The sequence below is a fragment of the Bufo gargarizans genome, chromosome 9, assembly GCF_014858855.1.
Source record: "Bufo gargarizans isolate SCDJY-AF-19 chromosome 9, ASM1485885v1, whole genome shotgun sequence".
NCBI classification, from domain to species: domain Eukaryota; kingdom Metazoa; phylum Chordata; class Amphibia; order Anura; family Bufonidae; genus Bufo; species Bufo gargarizans.
The window spans coordinates 173039928-173059172 of record NC_058088.1 but is presented as its reverse complement, the minus strand read 5'-3'; the positions used below and the strand labels follow the sequence as shown (position 1 = coordinate 173059172).

At 45.4% G+C, this 19245-nt stretch overlaps 1 protein-coding gene across 1 annotated transcript in view; it reads right to left on the bottom strand.

The window, feature by feature from the left end:
* Positions 1–19245, bottom strand: part of IRAK1 (interleukin 1 receptor associated kinase 1) — a 52832-nt gene that overhangs the window by 10430 nt on the left and 23157 nt on the right. Inside the window, exons 5-11 of the mRNA XM_044269027.1 lie at positions 18040–18219; positions 15463–15527; positions 13205–13319; positions 11406–11726; positions 10343–10411; positions 8388–8618; positions 3295–3832 (exon numbers count right to left, since the gene is read on the bottom strand). Coding sequence (XP_044124962.1) covers positions 3295–3832; positions 8388–8618; positions 10343–10411; positions 11406–11726; positions 13205–13319; positions 15463–15527; positions 18040–18219 — 1519 coding nt within the window. The remainder of the gene's footprint in view (positions 1–3294; positions 3833–8387; positions 8619–10342; positions 10412–11405; positions 11727–13204; positions 13320–15462; positions 15528–18039; positions 18220–19245) is intronic.

Sequence of the window (19245 nt, the reverse complement as noted above, 5' to 3'; positions counted from 1 at the left end):
AGAGCAATTCAGCCAGAGGCTGCCTACCGGACCCCCAAGAGCTGTGCAGCACACCCCAAGCAGAGAGCAGAAATGGCGATCCGGAGAGAGCAGGAGCCGACAGCCGGAGGAAGAACCGCCCCTCAGAGAGAGCAGGGGCTGGATTGGCAGCCTGGGGCTGGATTGGCAGGCAGGAGAGGCCCCTCCCCACGGAGGGGAGGAGACTGAGTAAGCCCGGGAAGGACAGAAAGTGGGGGGCGGGGAGTTGCGGCCTAGTAGGCCCGAAAAGCCGGGGCCTAAATTAGTGGAGCGAGGCGAGGACGAACGGCCGCAATCGCGGAAGTGCCCCAGAGCTGCCGCGACGAACGGGGGCCAGGTGGGGGAGAGAACTTAAGAAGCGACCCCCAGAGAGGGAAAAACGGAAGGCCAGGGGGCTTCTGGGGCCAGGGTACAGCTGAGAGAAGAGCGATGTGGCCGCATGTAGGTATCCGGGAAGGTAGAGGGGGGAACGCGCCCAGGCCTGGGGAGGAGGGTGGGAGACCCTAATACTCACCCTCAGACGTCTTCAGGCGCAGCAGTAACCACCCCCTCGGCGGACTCAACACGGGAACCGTGGGACTGCCGGAATTCCACTGCGGAAGCAGATTTGGGGACTGGATGGCTGCCAGGTACCCGAGTACGCGCCCGCAGGGGGGGCAACTAAAGTGGAACACGATGGAGCCACCCCTGCAGCAGGCCGGAACCTGCAGAGAAAAGAAATAAAAAAAAAAGTTGCAGGATGACCTGCACAAAAAGCAGGTCAGGTCTGCCTCCTACGGACACTAGAACAAGACTGATCTGCCTAGTGCCTGTGGAGAGGGTATAGCCCAACGGGGAGGAGCCAACACTTTTTTATGTCTAGTGTCGCCTCCTAGTGGTAGTTGGACATATACCCATGGTGCTGTGTCCCCCAATGCCATGCACGAGAAAAACATATTAATGTCTTTATCATTAGGCTAGCTGTGTCACAGCCGTACAAGCATCAGCAGGCTCTTATTAAAGTAACTGGGACCATACTGTTTATTGTTAATGGCTCTGCAGTATCGTGGGTGCTGTGTGGCCTTTAAAAGCTAGAGACAGGCGGGATAGGGGAGTAACCAAATTTGGGGATATAAAGGAGAAAGAGGGACTCAAAACGTTTGCTAAATTACAGGAGGAGTACGGTATACCAAAGAATTGCTTTTACCAGTTTTTACAGATAAGGCACGCATTTAATGAGATGTGTAAAATACCATGATACATAAAGACGCATCTTTACGTTTAATAGTGGAGAAAGGGGATAAAAAAGGGATTATTTCATTGATATACCAAATGTTACAGAATAAATATCTAGAAGCGTTTCCCGTGTCTAGAATGAAGGGATGGGAAAAAGATATAGGGGGAATATCTCAGGAGCAGTGGGAAGCTATATTGGAAGCCATACCGACAATATCATTGAGTGAAGGTGGGAAGTTGTCTCAACTTTTCATTATACACAGAGTCTATAAAACTCCGGTCTTTTTACACCGCATTGGCATCAGAGCGGATGCAAAGTGTCCACGATGTCAAGCAGAATCGGCGGATCTACTGCATATGCTGTGGCAATGTTCACAACTAGATGGCTTCTGGTCGGACGTGTTGGCAATGATTCACTGCGGATACCTAGGGAACCAAAAGTGTGTGTCTTGGGATATGTGTCAGATATTGGGAAAGAGGAGACAGATAGAACTGTAGCGAGTAGACTATTATATGTGGCGAGAAAGTTGATTGCCCTACATTGGATTCAGTCATGCCCTCCAGTCATTGAAGAATTTAGAAGGAAAGTAAACACTATGTTAGTTTATGAGAAAACGGTGTTTAAGAAGAGAGGCTGTCCGCAAAAATTTGAAAAATTGTGGGGTCGTTGGAGGTTTAGCACTGAATAAAAACAGGTGAAGTCCATTGAGTGCTGAAGTGGGAGTTGGGGGGGGGTGGGAAGGGCATGTTGCGGTAGCATTATCATTTGTATGGTTACCTGCTGTATTATACTTATCAGCGGAATTGACTTTGTATATCAAAATATGGGACATAATATGCTTATATTTATAACCATGTTCCATTGTTGTACTTTATTACAATAAAAATGATCAGATTATAAAAAAAAAAAAAAAAAAAAAAAAAAAAGCTAGAGACAGACTAATTAGGACTCCTAAGGCTGCGCCTACTCTACCACAGCATGGCCGTGTCTCAACATACCCTTAGTTCTGCACAGTTTTTTTTCCCGCTTGTTGAGAAACCACACTCCGTTATGACATGCCATATTTTACACCTGCATGCTGCGGCCATCCATGATGTGGAGGAGCATGCTGATCAGATGCATCACTCTTCATAACACACTGCAATGCTTGAAGAACGCGCCAATATGTTAACACAAAATTCCATCACAAGTCAGTCAACTAAGGCCTCATGCACACGGCCGTTGTTTTGGTCCGCATCCGAGCCGCAGTTTTGGCAGCTCGGATGCAGACCGATTCACTTCAATGGGGCTGCAAAAGATGAATAGGCAGTTATATTAATGGCTGTCCGCGCCATTCCACAAACTGCAGAATGCACGCGGATGCCTTCCATGTTTTGCGGACCGCAAAACACACAACGGTCATGTGCATTAGGCCTTAGAGATGGTCTTAACATACACTCGACAGTCTAAAGTTGCGCCGTGTATCATCCAGTTTCAGCCACGGTGATAATGTTGGGGCATTTTCACACCGACTAGACCAAGGGTCAGCAAACTTTGGCACTCCAGTTTCTGTGAAACTACAGCTCCCAGCATGCGCACTCACTCGACGGTTCTGGTCACTCCTGTAGAAGTGAAAAGAAGGATTCTGGGAGTTGTAGTTTTAGAACAGCTGGAGTGGCAGAGGTTGCTGATCCCTGGTCTAGTCTAAGCCTACAACTTTCTGTAGCAATTCCTCCCAACTCTAATGCTCGTCCTTCTGATCATGTGGGTCCAGCATTTGTAAATGTTCAATCAGGAGTGAAGCAATACACAGCCACAGCCCCAGTCAAATAACGGAGATCAGCAGAACTGATTTAACCCTTTCTCTTCTGTGATCAATGCTTACAGAAGCATTCAAAGTAAAAGACTGAGGGGGGCCACCACATTATAGGAAATCTCTGACACAACTGTGGCCCTACCTAGTATGGGCAGATGGCACAGGGTCCATTGAAAGACCTTGGGGCTGTTTGTCCCGATTTACTGTTATGATGTCCGTCTGTAACAACCTAAAAAGATGGTGGCACTATATAAATCACATTTACCTTGTGATTCACCCGATGCCAAGCTGCATTCGCCTTGTATGCTGCGACCTTGGCCGGCAGAAGAGTCTATGTACGAGGGTTCAAGTACTGTACTCCGGCACTTTAGGGCTCTTACATGAGGTGTAGTTCGTGTCTCTTGTTGGCTTAGGGATTGACCACATGTAAGTTCTGGTGAAGCAGCACTTTCGTCTGGGACACTTTCATCACTCTCCTCAGGTAAATTTGGCGTCCTCTGAAATGTCCTTTGACTTCCATCTGAAGAAATACTGCAAAAATTCACCAATTGGTCATCATAGGCACAGGGGCTGTAAGGCCTGACGCCGCCTGAAGCCGCAAAAACTCCTGGTGTGCCAAATGGAGTAAATTTGTCAGTGTTTTCCTGAGGGGTATGTACTGAAGCCTGCAGACTAGAAAGCATATCCAGGACAGAAGGAAAAGAATAGTCTTGGTCGGGGAGAAAAGATCCCTGTCCATCACTGTGGTGTCCTGTGTCCGCGGCGTGCAGGAGGCTCTGCAATCTCGTAACGTCATTAAAGACCTGAAAATCCAAAGTGAGATAGAAATAAAAGCACACCGTACAAGAGAGGTGACAATTATATAGAACAGGGATACTCAACCTGCAGCGCTCCAGCTGTTGTAGAACTACAACTCCCATCATGCACTGCTGTAGCCTGATTGGGTATGCTAGGAGTTGTAGTTTTGCAACAGCTGGAGGGCTGCAGATAGAGTATCACCGATATAGAATATGCATCAGAGGAAAGTGAATAATATCTCTATAATCAGCACATGGTGATGTCACAACCTGACAATAATACAGAGATGAGCAGCCTCACGTACCCACCAATTATCTCTTCCTGCAGAAGCAGCCTGTCCCTGAGAATTCATGCAGGAAGCGTCTTCTCCTCTGCTGACTAACTTGTGCTCCCACTTTAAAAGGGTGGTGCACCAATTTCCAGACCTCTCAGACTGGCGGGACCCAGGTTGGTGATCATACTTAATTAAAATATTTAGACCCTTTTGATACGGAAATAAACAATAAACAAAAAATAAAGCAAAATGCCTCTATGAGGCCTGGGACTGGGCCAAATCGAGGGATCGTTCCTCCCTTCTACAAACGTCTAAAAAGGAAATGACGAGTACTCCAGGGCCAATCCGAATAATTGGCACCTATGACTCTGAGTTCCAACAGGTCCGTGATATCCTAACTCGATACTGGTCCTTAATCAAAACAGATCCAGACCTGATGGGAGTTCTGCCAGAAAATCCGTCTATCACTTTTAGACGAGGTCGCAGCATAGGGGACACACTGATCCATAGCCATTTCGACCCCCCGATATCAAACACGTGGCTAATGAATAGACAAATGGGCACGTTTAGATGTGGTAGATGCAAGGCGTGTAATTTTCTATCCCCAGGTAATACATTTCAGAATAGTTCTGAGGATAGAACATTTCACGTCTATAGTTTTGCCAACTGCAATACCATGGGTGTAATATATATGGCCACTTGCATCTGTGGCCTTAAATATATAGGCAAGACAAAAAGATCGTTCAAAATAAGGGTCTTGGAGCATATTGGGGATATCCGTAAGAGACGTGACAAACCACTTGCCCGTCATTTATTGACCAAACATGCTGGAGCTGTTGAGGTAGTTCGATTCTCTGTAATCGAGGTACTAAAACCTACAACCAGAAAAGGGGACATAGACAAGTTCCTAAGACAAAAAGAGTCCAAATGGATCTTTAGGCTCAACACTACTACACCGGCTGGATTAAATGAACATATCGACTTTGCGTGCTTTTTATGAAGAGACCATCAATATCTTTTAATAATGGTAACTTTTATACCAGTGGTATTATGCCAGTTAAACATATGGAGATTATTTTTCTCTATATTCATCAATATCTGATAATTCAATTAATTGACTTCTGACCCGACTTAATCGATAAGCTCCAGATACATTAATAAGAACCAGCTAACTATATAATGTGATCAAGATATAGGTGGCAATCAATATGCCCTATAATAGAACATTTCAATTCGTTCTATGCCTACCCACTATATCCAATTATATGGATGCCTACCCATGTTTTAATAAATTGCTATATTCTCGGCACTGACATATCAATAGTGGGGATTGAGATTCCAGCACTAGATAATGTTTAAACTATAGGCCAAATGAATTAAATACAAATTAACAATATATTTGTGCTATATTTCCCTCAGCGCCATGATGTGGTGGACTTTTAAATGCAGTAACACACTAGCACACCACCACAGAAACAGTTGGCTACATCAGGGTAGCGATCACAGTATTACCTCACAGTAGCCGCTTGAGACGAGCGGCTACAATACAACAGGGACCCGATATCCAGGACGCCACTATAAGTCACATGACCGCAACATGCGGTCACGTGCTCCTACGTCACACCCGGAAGCTGTGCTCAAATAGCGCAGCCGGCGTCTCTCTAGTCGCGGCCGCGTCTTCATCCAGACAGCGGTCACGCCGGGACCCCTGAGCCTGAGTACCTCCAGTCTTCTACCAGTGTGGATACCCTCCAGAGCGATCTACCTAACAGCAATGGCACTCATATCTATCAGGACACGCAAGTTCCTCTGTATTATCAGAGACTAGATAGTGCATATTTCCAGCTCTATTATATATATTTCTTTCACAGAGACTGTTGCGGCTATTGTTGCCGAAATTCTGTTGTATAGCACCTTTATTTCTATACACGCTTGAAGTGGGAGGGCATGTTATATTATAATGACCATATGGTATTAACATGATGACTGGATGATTATTGCCACCTGCATAATGCTCCTTTTCTCATAGCTGGAGCTCGATATATCTAGATTAAATTAGTATCCCATACTTATGGATTAGGGGTCACATATATGTATATATCTAGATAGAACTGGTGACCGATACTTTAAGCTACATTTATTATGGTCACATTTTTGTATTGTCTTTGATCTATTACTTATCTGTGGTGTTGGACACTCTGTATCCTTTTTGGTTTTTGTCCCCTGAGGAGCCCAATATCAACTGGGCGAAACGCGTAGGGACGGTATATACAATCATGCTATAACTACACACTGTTCTTTTCAAATTCTTACCCCCACTATATGGGGGTTGGGGTGTTCTTCGTATTTAAGTAACCCTTTTTTATTTTTTGGCTAACCTGTAGACTAGCAACGGCCTTCTTATAGGACCAGTACAATCTGCCACCCGCATCAGGGCCTTCCAGGGTCTCATAGGAGGCACGAGATACGGGATCGCCCCTATCGGGGCGGCCATTCCGTTTCTAGGCAGGGCCTTAAGATTAAGGGTAACACTAGGGTGATTGTCCCTATAGATCATTCACTTGTCATCCTGTTACTTAGGAGACAAGTGACTTGTAGCTTTTGCTTTATTTTTTGTTTATTGTTTATTTCCATATCAAAAGGGTCTAAATATTTTAATTGAGTACATTAAAAGTGAAGTTTTAGAATTAATGGTTTTTCTGTGATACTCCTTAATTATTGACCTAATTCTACTATAATCCCGTGAACAGGGTTTTGTTCATTCTGTGAATTCTGGTGATCATACTTACCTGATCCTCGGGTCCCGCCAGCCTGAGAGGTCTGGAAATTAGTATTCAACCCGTTTATGACGACGTTCGGCAACTGCAACATGATTTACACAGTTCTGTGCCTCAGCTGCTGCAGGACATAAAAATATCCATGTTCTTTAAAGGGGTTATGCAACGTGGAAAACATGCCACCCAATGCCAGGGCCCCTCATATAGATTATACTTACCCTGCTCCCCGCTCACCAGCTCCTAGTCCCCTCACAGCTACCACTACATCTCCCCATCGCGCGGATCAAAATATCCGGCGAGAGGGGGGTGGGGGGGTTGGGGGGGTTCAGCCAATAGCAGGCCACGACGGGGACGATCCTTCCTAGAGTCACCCGCAAGGCCAGGGAGGCTCGTCCCCATCGCAGCCTGCTATTGGCTTCCCCCATCGCTTGATTTTTTGATCCGCGCAATGAAAAGATGCTGCATTGGCCGTGCGGGGAGCAGGAGCTACGTGGGTTCCGGGGAGCAGGGTAAGTATAATCTATATGAATGCCCTGGGCATGTTTTATACATTGGATAACCCCTTTAAAGACAGAATAAGGGTCTTGTATAAATAAGGGAGACAGGAATGTCATCTTTTTTTTTCTCTCAAAAAGAAGATCTGCAGTCAGTCTGTGTGGAATCTGCATTAATACAGTGAAATCCCACTAATCTGGTACCCAATGGTCCCGATCCAACATGAAAACAAAGTTGCTGTCATGGCATTCAGGTTGGTGGCCTATTTAGCATTAACGTCACAGCGTCTTATTTCCAATAGTCTGGCATTTTCTGATAGCTTGACTTCTTAAGGGTTAGAAGGATGCTGGATTTTTGGAATTTTCCTGGATATTTTGTCCAGGCATGACAAAGAAACCAGTGTAGGGGCACACCATTAATTATGCAGCATTCTCGTACATTTGTGCTGTGTAGCCACTAGTTGTAGTAATGATGTATTTGCTGCCCACAATGGCTGCATGAAACGAAAATGCGTCTAAAAGAACCGTCCACTGCAAGGATATCCTGTGATTTAATCAACGGTGTGGGGGGGTTCCAACCTCTGATCCTGACAATGAAGGGGCCGCAGTCACTTAATGTTTTCCTGCCCCCATTTACTTGGATCGGGCTGTGTTACAGTTCTCTAGTCAGCAGGAAAACGTAGCAGGGGACAATGCTGTGGCCCTTTATTCTCAAGATGGGTGGGGATCCCAGAGATCAGACCCCCACTGATCATAAAGTGTTGGCATATCTTAGTAACATGCCATCACTTTATATGAAGGGAATACGTCATAGAAAACCAAAACTGTTTCCCTTTTTAATTATTCAGCAGTTTCTAAGGGTAAAACTTAGTAGTCAGGCACCAAACGAGTTAAAGTATAAGCAGATCTGACCATGCAAAACTTCCTAGCGAAATAGAGACCATTACTCCAGGCAGTTTAGAATATTGGCGCCAGCTCGTTATGGTTCCTAATGCCAGGGTCTGAGTGCAGTTACCTCCACCATGCTGGGCCGTTTCTTCTGTCGTCCTAAGCATCGACATGCCAGCAAACAAAGCTCTTCAGCGACCTCTGCAGGACAACGTCCTAACCGGAAGTCTAGATGATGTTGGCAGATGCGAGATGCTGCTCTGGATAGTTTGTTTTCTGCACCTTTGGTGCTGGTAGCTCCTTGCAGACTACTACGCTCAGCCTCCTGATCACACTCCTCCTCGTTCACAATGTCCTTTCTGTCGAGAAGAGATAACAGGCTGATGAAAGAAATACAGTTCCTCTGCAAAATCCCTCAATTGCGACACTTGAATTCACCATATTATTTTTTTAAAGGCATTATGCTGCATGACCCATTGTATAAAATTCCCAATTACGCATAAAGTGTGACTGTTTTAAACCACATAAAGGTCCTAACGAGGCTTGTGAGGCAAATTAGCATCACTGTTCCAAGTGCCACTTAATCCCTTCCCGTGGAATGTGACAGTCACTCACCGGCTTGTAAGGCTTTGGTCGCGAAATAAAAAAAAAGTCAGCATGTTTTCTAAACCATTAGTACTCTGCTGCCCCCTACTGGATATGGTATGTTACAAGCAGTGCTGGTGCCAAAGTGGATGAGTAGAATCATCCTTCATAAAGAAATTATCACAGAAGATCAGAGCTGTACTTACAGTGCAAGAGATATTGGACGTCTTGCGCTTTCCCCATAATCAGGACTGTAAATTATATTTTTGCCTTGACCTTTTATGGATATGAAATATTGCTATGGCTCGGGCATCGATATCAGTATCCATCGTGCAGCCTCCCCAAAATAGTAAACCTAGTGCGGCGAAGGATATCAATATTGCATAAAGCCCCCCACACAGAAAGGTCATTCCTTATGGTTATCCCTCTACCATGTGATCAATGTATCAAGCTATCCCCTATCACAGGGATGGCTAACCTTGGCACTCCAGCTGTGGCGAAACTACGACTCCCAGCATGCTCCATTAATTTCTATAGAGTTCTGGGAGCAGCCAAGCAAGGGGGGCATCTTGGGAGTTGTAGTTTTACCACAGCTGGAGTGCCATCACTGCCCTATCAGGATCTCCACTAATAGAAAAATTGTGTTTTAATATATGCAAATGAGCTTCTAGGAGCAACGGGGGCGTTGCAGTTACTCTTCGAGGCTCTGCTCTCTCTGCAGCTGCCACATCCTCTGCACTTTGATTGAGGGCCAGGTGTGATGACATTTACACTGCCTGGCCCTGTCAAAGTGCAGGGGGCGTGGTAGTTGCAGAGCGGCCGAGCCTCTAGTTGTGTAACGGCGACGCCCCCGTTGCTCCTAGAGGCTCATTTACATATATTAAAAAATTACACAATTTTTCTCAGCAACGCGGGCACATATGAACATGGGACCAACACAGATGCCTTCAGCTGCCAAGTGCACACGTAACAGGTCAGTCAGTGTCACAGGTACAAATCTGCTGACAGGTGCCCTTTAATGGATTGTTCAGGATATTGATGGCATATCCTCAGATCGGGGGTCTGACACCCTGCACCTCTTGTGATCAGCTGTTTTACCTGATAGCTCTGGTACTGCATCTCAGCCCCCCTTCACTTTGTTCATAAATAGGGTCCCGGGTATCAGACCCCCCCATATGTTACAAGCTAACAACTTATCCTAAGGACCTAAACCCCTTTAGTAATGGACAGTCCATTCTATTTTGGCCCAGGTTCCCTTAGTCAAAATTAGGTAATGTATCAAAACCATCACAAAGTGCAGTCGGAGTGTCAGTGAACTAACGCCAATATCAGATAAATGGGAGTCCGACTCCTGACATTAAAAGGATAGGCCATCAAGTTTTTAACACTTGGATAACCCCTTTAAATCATTTGTGTTTCGTTCAGTCACTTCCATCACCTGATCTGCCCAATATGTGCAACATTTTCATTAAGAAAATAAGACCCAATAAACCATACCAGATATTTAGTGTGAGAATTGTTATCGCTATCTACAGCTTTTCTTCCAGTCAGAATTTCCAGTAAGACCTAAAAAGGTAACGGAGAAGGAAATGGATGGTCAAATCGAGGGGTCAGCAGTGGGACAAAAGCTGCATTTATTGAACTGCAAATAATTCCAGCACATGCAGACGGCGGGGCAAACCGAACACTAATCAACACACAAACACATTTCTCCTTCCACCACCAGAGGGACCGAGAGCACAATGGTATCTGAGGCGAGCACACTGATCAGAGACGCCGTCTCGGGGGTGCGTGTGCGCTGTACAATGAGGAAGTGCTCTGCAAAGATTACACCCGAGTCCTCTCTGGAGACTTGAGGCCTGAAATCAGCCACAACCAAACGCTAGATAACGGTTAATAGGGGCCCTTCATTTACCCAAGAATGCAGACAGACATCAAAAGACGGAACGCCGGTTTAAAGGGGGATGTGCAGGTTTCTCTGCGAGAAAATAGGACCCTGAAAGACTGCTTTCTTCCAGAAATAGCGCCACAGCCGTCCACAGGTTGTGTATGATATTACTGCTCAGCGCCATTCACGTTCACAGTAGAAACCTATGGTCGGGTGCTGTGCTATTGTTTGAAGCCAAATGGGGCCTCTGCAAGGCATCAAATTATCTGCCAGAGGCAAGAATTGCTCTGCAGTGAGGGCTGTATTACACTGCAGTGTTCCTTCCCGACAAATCGCCTGTCCATCAGTGAAGGAGAGCACTGCAATTACATGCAGCGATCTCCTCCACAGTATGGGGAGGAGTGATCAGATAATGCCATAGCTCGTCCCCATACTGAATCATTATTTGCCGGCAGCAGAGCATGATGAGACGGTGCGATCTGCCGCGGGCAAATGATTTTTATGACCGCACACATGATCATATTACCCGATGAATGATGCACACTGAAAAAAAAATTATGGGGTCTCCAACACAGATGTGAACCTAACCTTCTACAGCCATGTCCATGGACCCTAACTAATACGAATGATCTCACATTCAATATAAAATTACTTTTATTCATGACAACTCACCACTCCAAAGCTGTAAGTGTCAAGTTCAAAGGTAAGCTTCCCCAGTTTCACGTACTCATCGGGTAGGTACGCCAGCGTACCCCTCACAGTGCTGGTCCGTGCTAAAGTGCGACTCTTCCCCGCATCGCATGCATAGCGACTGAAGCGGGCTAGTCCAAAGTCCCCCAACTTGGCAACCAGGGCATGATCCAATAGGATGTTTGAACTCTTGATGTCTCCGTGGATGATGCTCGGTTTGCAGGTGTGCAAGAACTGGATGCCACAGGCCGCATCCTGCATGATGCTCAGACGCTGCTTCCAGGTCAGTGAAGGAAAGCTGCCCTGCGGGCGGGATAAGTCACAACAATGCTTATACATGGAGCCCAGCAAGAAGTCTGCATTTCATTGTATAGAATACATAGACATTCAAAACTGAAGCTATGTACAGTAACAAGATGGTGGCAAGTCTACACCACACCATGAGTCACTGGTAGCAGCAACATCCAGGCCAGGTTCAGGTTGTCCTAGAGCAGGACACCAATTCCTTACCCTGTGGTCCCAAGTGCCTATCCCAGGGATGGCCAACCTGAGGCTCTCCAGCTGTTGTAAAACTACAACTCCCAGCATGCCCAGCCTGCCTACAGCCATCAGCCTACAGCAGGGCATGGTGGGAGTTGTAGTTTTACACCAGCTGGAGAGCCGCAGGTTGGCCATGCCTGGATCCCATCTAAAACACGTATGGCACATCAAAAAGCCCCCAGGCTTTTTCCATTCAGTTCTACATTAATTATGTTAGCACCTCTGCCAGCATATTCACAGCCACTTCAACTGTTCTGGTGGCTGGCTGATAAGCGAGACAGAGGTTGGAGACCCCTACTCTCCACATGGGTGAGGGTCCCAGAGGTGGGACACATATTTGAGACATTTTCTATTGTCTTAGTAGGAAAATACTCCTCTTCAGAACCCAGCAGGTAACATTTTGAAGGATCAAACTTTTTTTTGTGTGTGTGTCTGTGGAGTGCCTATTGGGAATGGAATCACTTCTGGGCCGTGGTGCCTGAGGAGACTTAAAAGCTTTTCTTCTAGATAAGAAGACAACAGTATTTATAGATGGCACATGGTAGTTGGGAGGGGGGGGGGGGGGTCCAGATTTGGCATTGGGGCCCCAAGAGCCTTAAAAGTATAGTCCAGGATTCTACTATGACAAGGGCTTTCCAGGATTATTATTTTTTTATTGATTACCTGTCCTCTGGATAGATCATCAGTATCTGATTGGTGGGGGTCCAACACCCGGGACCGCTGCCGATCAGCCCCATTCTTAGGCCACGTGACACATGGTAGCAGAGGTAAGGCCGCGGTGCTACTGCGAGCACCGCTGCCTTCTCAAACAGCTGTTGGACACCCACCTATCAGATACTTCATGATCTATCCAGAGGATAGGTCATCAGTAAGAAAATCTCAGAAAACCCCTTTAATGTCCTAGCCTCAGGACAGGCAATCAATATCTGAATGGCAGGGATCGGACATCCCTTCTGATAGCTGTTTCAATGTGGCTCTGGCACCAGAACTACATGGTTCTGTGTAGTTGAAGTGAATGTGATCCGCACTGCAGTAACCAGCTCTGTCCACTACGTAATGGACAGGGCTGTGGAGTTCCGGTGCAAGCACTACCCCGAAGCAGCTGATGAGTGGGAATACAAGATGCAGGGACTTATGCCGATCAGATACAGGTGGTCTATCCTGAGGATTGGGCATCAATAGTAAAATCCTGGACAACCAGTTTACTGAGAATATCATCAGTGTTACTAAAGAAGTCATACCTGGTGATGCAGTCTATCTTCCAGTGAGCCATTAGGCAGATATAGATAAATGAGGCAGTATTCCTCCCCCTGCACACAATAACCAGCTAGATCAATGATGTTTGGGTGGCGAAGACTGTGAAGGTAAGTAGAGAAATCAATGGAAATCAGAAACTACAGAAAAGGGTACTGCCAGCACAATGGACACTGCTCAACACAGTCTAAAGGCCTTATTACACCAATAGATAAATCGACAAGATGATCAATGACGAGCGTTCGTTGTAACACTCGTTATCGATCACCTGGCAGTGTAATACCGCTGCCGATTAATCAGGATCTTTTAATATGTTTAAAAATCCTGGTTTGCCGGCGGCAGATTGTGCCATGTAATAGGCGCGCTGATGCCAGGAAACAATGATAAGTATAGGGACAAGTGAAGGCATTAACGACCGCTTGTCACCGTTACTGCATGTAATAGCAGCGGTCTCCTCCAGACAATTGCCTGGCTGATCTGTCAGTGTAATAGAACCTTAAGAAACATGCATTCATCACGCTATCTCACAAATCAACATTCTTCTGGAAACAACTGGGTTGTACAGGGGAATCGAAATGTAACCTAAAAAAGGGAAGTACACCCACATACATTAGCACTGTGCCTGTCAGTATGAATTGCCAACATTTGATTCAAAAAGATATGAAAGTTTCTTGAGTCTGGAAAAGTTTTGTTTGTTTAATCTTGTAACTCTCATACCGAAACCAAAAAGGGGAAGGAAACAATTAATCGTAAGCAGGAGGAATAGCTGGGGGGAGGGGGGGGGGGGGGGGTCCTGGGTGCCGGGGGGATGTCAACAAGCCTTGCATCTAAAAGAAAAGCCTAACTAAAACTCTGTCGTGAAAGAAAGAACTAAACAAAAAACAGTCTAGGAAGAGAATATCTCCTCTGCTAAATACTCATTTTATTTTATCTACACTGTTTATGAGGGCAGCCTGCTCTGCTAAGAGCTTTACAGCAGCCACATGGACCATAGGAACCTACAGTCTGGAGATCACTCATTAATTTATAGGGCAGAGTGTTGTGGGCATGCTGTGAGCTGTGTGAAAGTCACTGTGCAAGGAGGGGGAGAAAGCAAGCCGTGACCATGACGTATTGTGAATGATAGATCCGGCGTTATCTATCTAATCTTATCAATCCAATCGATCCACTCTACTCTTATCGATTCAACCTAATCTGTCCATCCAATCTATCTAATCTGTCATCTTCCATTGTAACCCTACCTGTGATGATAATGAGATGACTGCTCAGATGTTCTCTACAGAACAGGAATAGATTTCAGGATTTAATTAATATAGATAGCAAAATTGAAAAGTTGGAAAAACTTCTAACAAATATGTTTAATATAAAAAATATATATTTAAAAACAGGTCATTTTCTTATGATAGGTTCCCTTTAACGATTGCTGCCAGGTAGTAACTAGGTGCAAGACCGAAAAAGGGTCTCTCTGCCCCATGAAATAACGGTAAGTGATATATTGAAGCAGGCTCGGACTGGCCCAGAGGTGAACAGGTGAATCCCCCCGGTGAGCACCTGTGCAAGGTGGACCTCTAGTCCCCCACCCCCTGCACAAGTTGCACAGTAGGACTGACATAATTAGGCTGGCTGGGATGCTATACAGTACATTGCCTATGTCCATATAAAAACTGGGTAGTGTCGGCAGGAAGCATATGCACGTAGCTTCATAGTGGGAGCTCAGAATGAATTGCACTTGGTGGGCCCTAGGCACCACTGTTTGGAAGCCTGTTACCGATACCAATTGTATTTGGAGCCGCAACATCTGAAGTAAAATCATTGCTATGGTTCGTGGTACCTGCAAATGTCATAGTTCTGACAATACACTGACAATATACAGTTAAGATTAGACGTGTGTTTGAAATGGCGGCACATGTGGGGTCACAACAGAATACATTATTTTGGATAGCGGTAATGATAGCAATGTGTAACTGGAGGAAATGGTCGAATCTGTTATCACTAGGCTCATCCATTATGGGGATAGTTTTAGACACAACTGGAAACCTTTACCTGTTTGTATCCTGGTGAAATAGGAATTATCACAACATCTGAGTGATAGAAATCTGGAGAGAAGGAAAGTGCCAAAGTTCTGATGCAATAAAAGTGGTATGAAAACATGTGGTCTACGACAAGCCCTGATGAAAGGAAGTTCAGCAATACAGATTTACAAAGACTGCAAACCAAAGATATTGATAGAAACTGAGCTTCTTACCACGTGAGCTTCTCTATCTCTGTCAGGAAACTCTTCTTCACTGTGCTCCATTCCAACTCCGAATCCTATAAATATACAAATGTATACAGAGTTTGCACTACACCGAGGACTGACCGCTGGCAGCACTAATACTAGACCGAGGACTGACTGTTGGCAGCACTAATACTAGACACAGGACTGACCGTGGCTAGTACCTTATACTAGACTGAGGACTGACCATGGGTACCACTTAGACTGAGGAATGACAGTGGATAGCACTTATACTAGTCTAAGTGCTACCCACGGTCAATCCTCAGTCTACTATTAGTGCTGCCTATGGTCATTCCCCAGTCTAGTATGAGCAATGACGCGGGCAGCACTAGATTGAGGACTGCCCGGCTGCAGCATTTACACTAGATTGAGGACCGACTGTGGGCATCACTAATACTAGACTAGGAATCGGCAACCTTCGTCACTCCAGCTGTTGTGAAACTACAACTTCCAGCATGCAGCATTCACTTCTATGAGAGTTCCAAGAACAGCCAAGCAAGTGTGCATGCTGGGAGTTGCACTTTCACCACAGCTGGAGTGCCGGAGGCTGCCGATTTGTGTACCAGACTGAGGACTGACTGGTGGCAGTGTTTACACTGAAAAGTGGACTGACTCAAGAATTCAATTTTTAAATCTTGTAGGAGGTACCTGGAATCATCGTGGATGGAAGGTATGTGTCACCGAGGTTCCTGGCCTCGGTGAAGTAAGAGCCGGTATCTTATATGTCAGCATCAGCTATTGCTAATTGACACATTGAGATTTAGCATGGCTGTCATAGCTGATCCAGGACGGCTCTTACTGGGAGTAGTCAAAGTGCTGTGTGGGGGACTACTCCCCCATGTTCCAGGCCAGGTTTTGCCAGGCATAAAAACCAGCCAGCACAGATAGGTGGGGAGGATTACCTCCCTCTGACAGTGGAGCTCAGGAGTCTGTGTGCTGTGAACTGAGGGCTGTGCTGGGATTTGAGGTTTGAGCCGGGCTGGAGGACTCAGGCCCCTCTAAAGGCGAATCAGAAAGAGAAAGAAACGACCCCAGAGATCCCCCAATATATATAACAGGGACAGTGCCCAAAAAAATAAGCAAATAAGGGGGACACCTAAAGAGAGATGACTCGGTACAAGCTCCGAGCAAAACGGCAGAAAACAAGAGAAAGGAGCTTTGAGTACCATTGGTTAGAAAAATATACACTTTTATTAAATACATGTTAAAAATACATATAGTAAATGCCACAAATAAGGTGAGGGGGCAGGGAAAAAGAAAACGAGCGCCATCCTGGATGGACACACTGGTCACAGTATATTGTAGTCTATCAGTGAGGTTACTGCGGGTATGGGAAAAGGCAATTGCTAGTATATGGTACAGTGACCAACCCATAAAAGCAGACCAAAAAAGTAAATGATAGTGGAATGTGAGTGAAGATCGAATAAGGGTCAAACAACCATGGCTATGGTGCATGATATATGGTACAAAGGACATAGATAATACTAAATGTAAACCGTGTACTAATAAATCAACGAGAATAGATCCGACAAGATAGCTCAACATAGACAGCACATAGCCATGGCTGGACAAAGACCAGGATGGCGCTACCCCAACGCGCGTTTCGGCGAACCTTCGTCAGGGGGTTCGCCGAAACGCGCGTTGGGGTAGCGCCATCCTGGTCTTTTTGTTCACATCTGGTCCCATCTTGGTGAGTGCTTGATCTCATGAGTCCAGCCATGGCTATGTGCTGTCTATGTTGAGCTATCTTGTCGGATCTATTCTCGTTGATTTATTAGTACACGGTTTACATTTAGTATCATCTATGTCCTTTGTACCATATATCATGCACCATAGCCATGGTTGTTTGACCCTTATTCGATCTTCACTCACATTCCACTATCATTTACTTTTTTGGTCTGCTTTTATGGGTCGGTCACTGTACCATATACTAGCAATTGCCTTTTCCCATACTCGCAGTAACCTCACTGATAGACTACAATATACTGTGACCAGTGTGTCCATCCAGGATGGCGCTCGTTTTCTTTTTCCCTGCCCCCTCACCTTATTTGTGGCATTTACTATATGTATTTTTAACATGTATTTAATAAAAGTGTATATTTTTCTAACCAATGGTACTCAAAGCTCCTTTCTCTTGTTTTCTGCCCTCTAAAGGCGAACAGGCCGCCTATGGACTTGATGAGGCTGAACTGCTAACAGGGTGTGAATTAACACCCAGGAGAAAAAGGTGACTTATTGTTTATGGACTATTCTAACAACAAGAAACCTGCGTTTTGTGATACACCTTATCTGCATTTTGTTATACACCAATGTGTGAATAAACACAGCTGTTTGATTCAATAACTGTGTTCTTTACCTCTATACTGCATCCGCTAGTCCTAACTACCAGAGTGAATCCCCACAGTATGCATTTTCAAATCAGACAAAAAATAAAAAATTCTTTAAATAGTCAGTAAATCAGATTTTTCTTGGACACAGATAGAGCACTGTCTTGAGTAAGATACCTCTACACAAGGTAACCATTGTATAAAGCACGGGTCAGCATACCTGCTTCAGCCGCTTGACTGCGTACACAGTGTTCCGGATGACTGCTTTATATACACAGCCAAATCCACCTTCTCCAACAAGGGAGGACTTGGAGAAGTTTCTTGTACCCTGGATCACTTCTTGGAAATTCCACAATAAATGCTTCGGAGGCTCTACCAAGTCACTATGGTTAGGGGATTCCTGGTGCAAAAATGAGAAGAGAACTAAATGCTCAGTAGTCACCTTACATCTGTGCAACCTGATCCTGTGGATTATTTTTTAATCACACCGCAAAAAACACATCCAGAGGACAGCAATCTGCTTTTCTTAGGCACATCATTAAGAGTGCAGTGGTGGAGTAGTAGCTGTAGCTTCTGCTCTGACCAAATGCTGGCATTAGTTAGGTTATGCCGTCACTTTATATTTAATGGGGGTCCAACATCTGGGACACCCACTGATCTAAAGTCTTCTCTGCGCAGTATTGCACCCAGTCACCATCAGCCGGCCCCATTCACCTGTAGCCAGGGACCACTGTGCAGGAAAGTGGACGCAGATATAAATCGGCGTTGTGGCCCCTTCATTCTCGGGATTGGTGGGGGTCCCATCATAAAGTGATCACCTTTTAAAAAGGAATAATCCTATAATGAATGGGACCACTCGACATACAGGGATTTTTTTTGCTTTTGGTGACAACAGCGGTTCTTGGTCGGTTCATGGGGCAGAGCTGCCGAACCAACACGGCCCGCGGACAAGAGCAGAGCTGTTTACGGGAAAATAAAACAGACCCTTTAGTCCAATCCAGCCTGCAAGGCATCAACACCTCTGAGCTTAATTCATCTCAGCAGGTCTAACATCCACATTTGTATCCTTAGAAAATAATCCAATAAAGCATAAGAGTTGCACAAAGCAAATATGAATATCGGACTGCTCTGTAGTATTCACTTGAACAGACAGAGCCGTCCCATAGAAGTGAATGAGGACATCATACTTGTAATTACACCGCTCACCACTGCAATTGCTGCGGCAAGCAGATAGAGAGCAGAGAAAGCAGCGCTCGGACCAGAGCTGCCTTCTCTTCAAACAGCTGATCTGCAGAGGTGCTGGGTGTTGGACCCCTGCCAATCTGATGACCTATCCTCAGAATAGATCAACAATAGTTATATAAAAAAAAAAAAAAAAAAAAAAAAAAAAAAGGGACAACCCATTTAACCCTTTGTGACAATAACT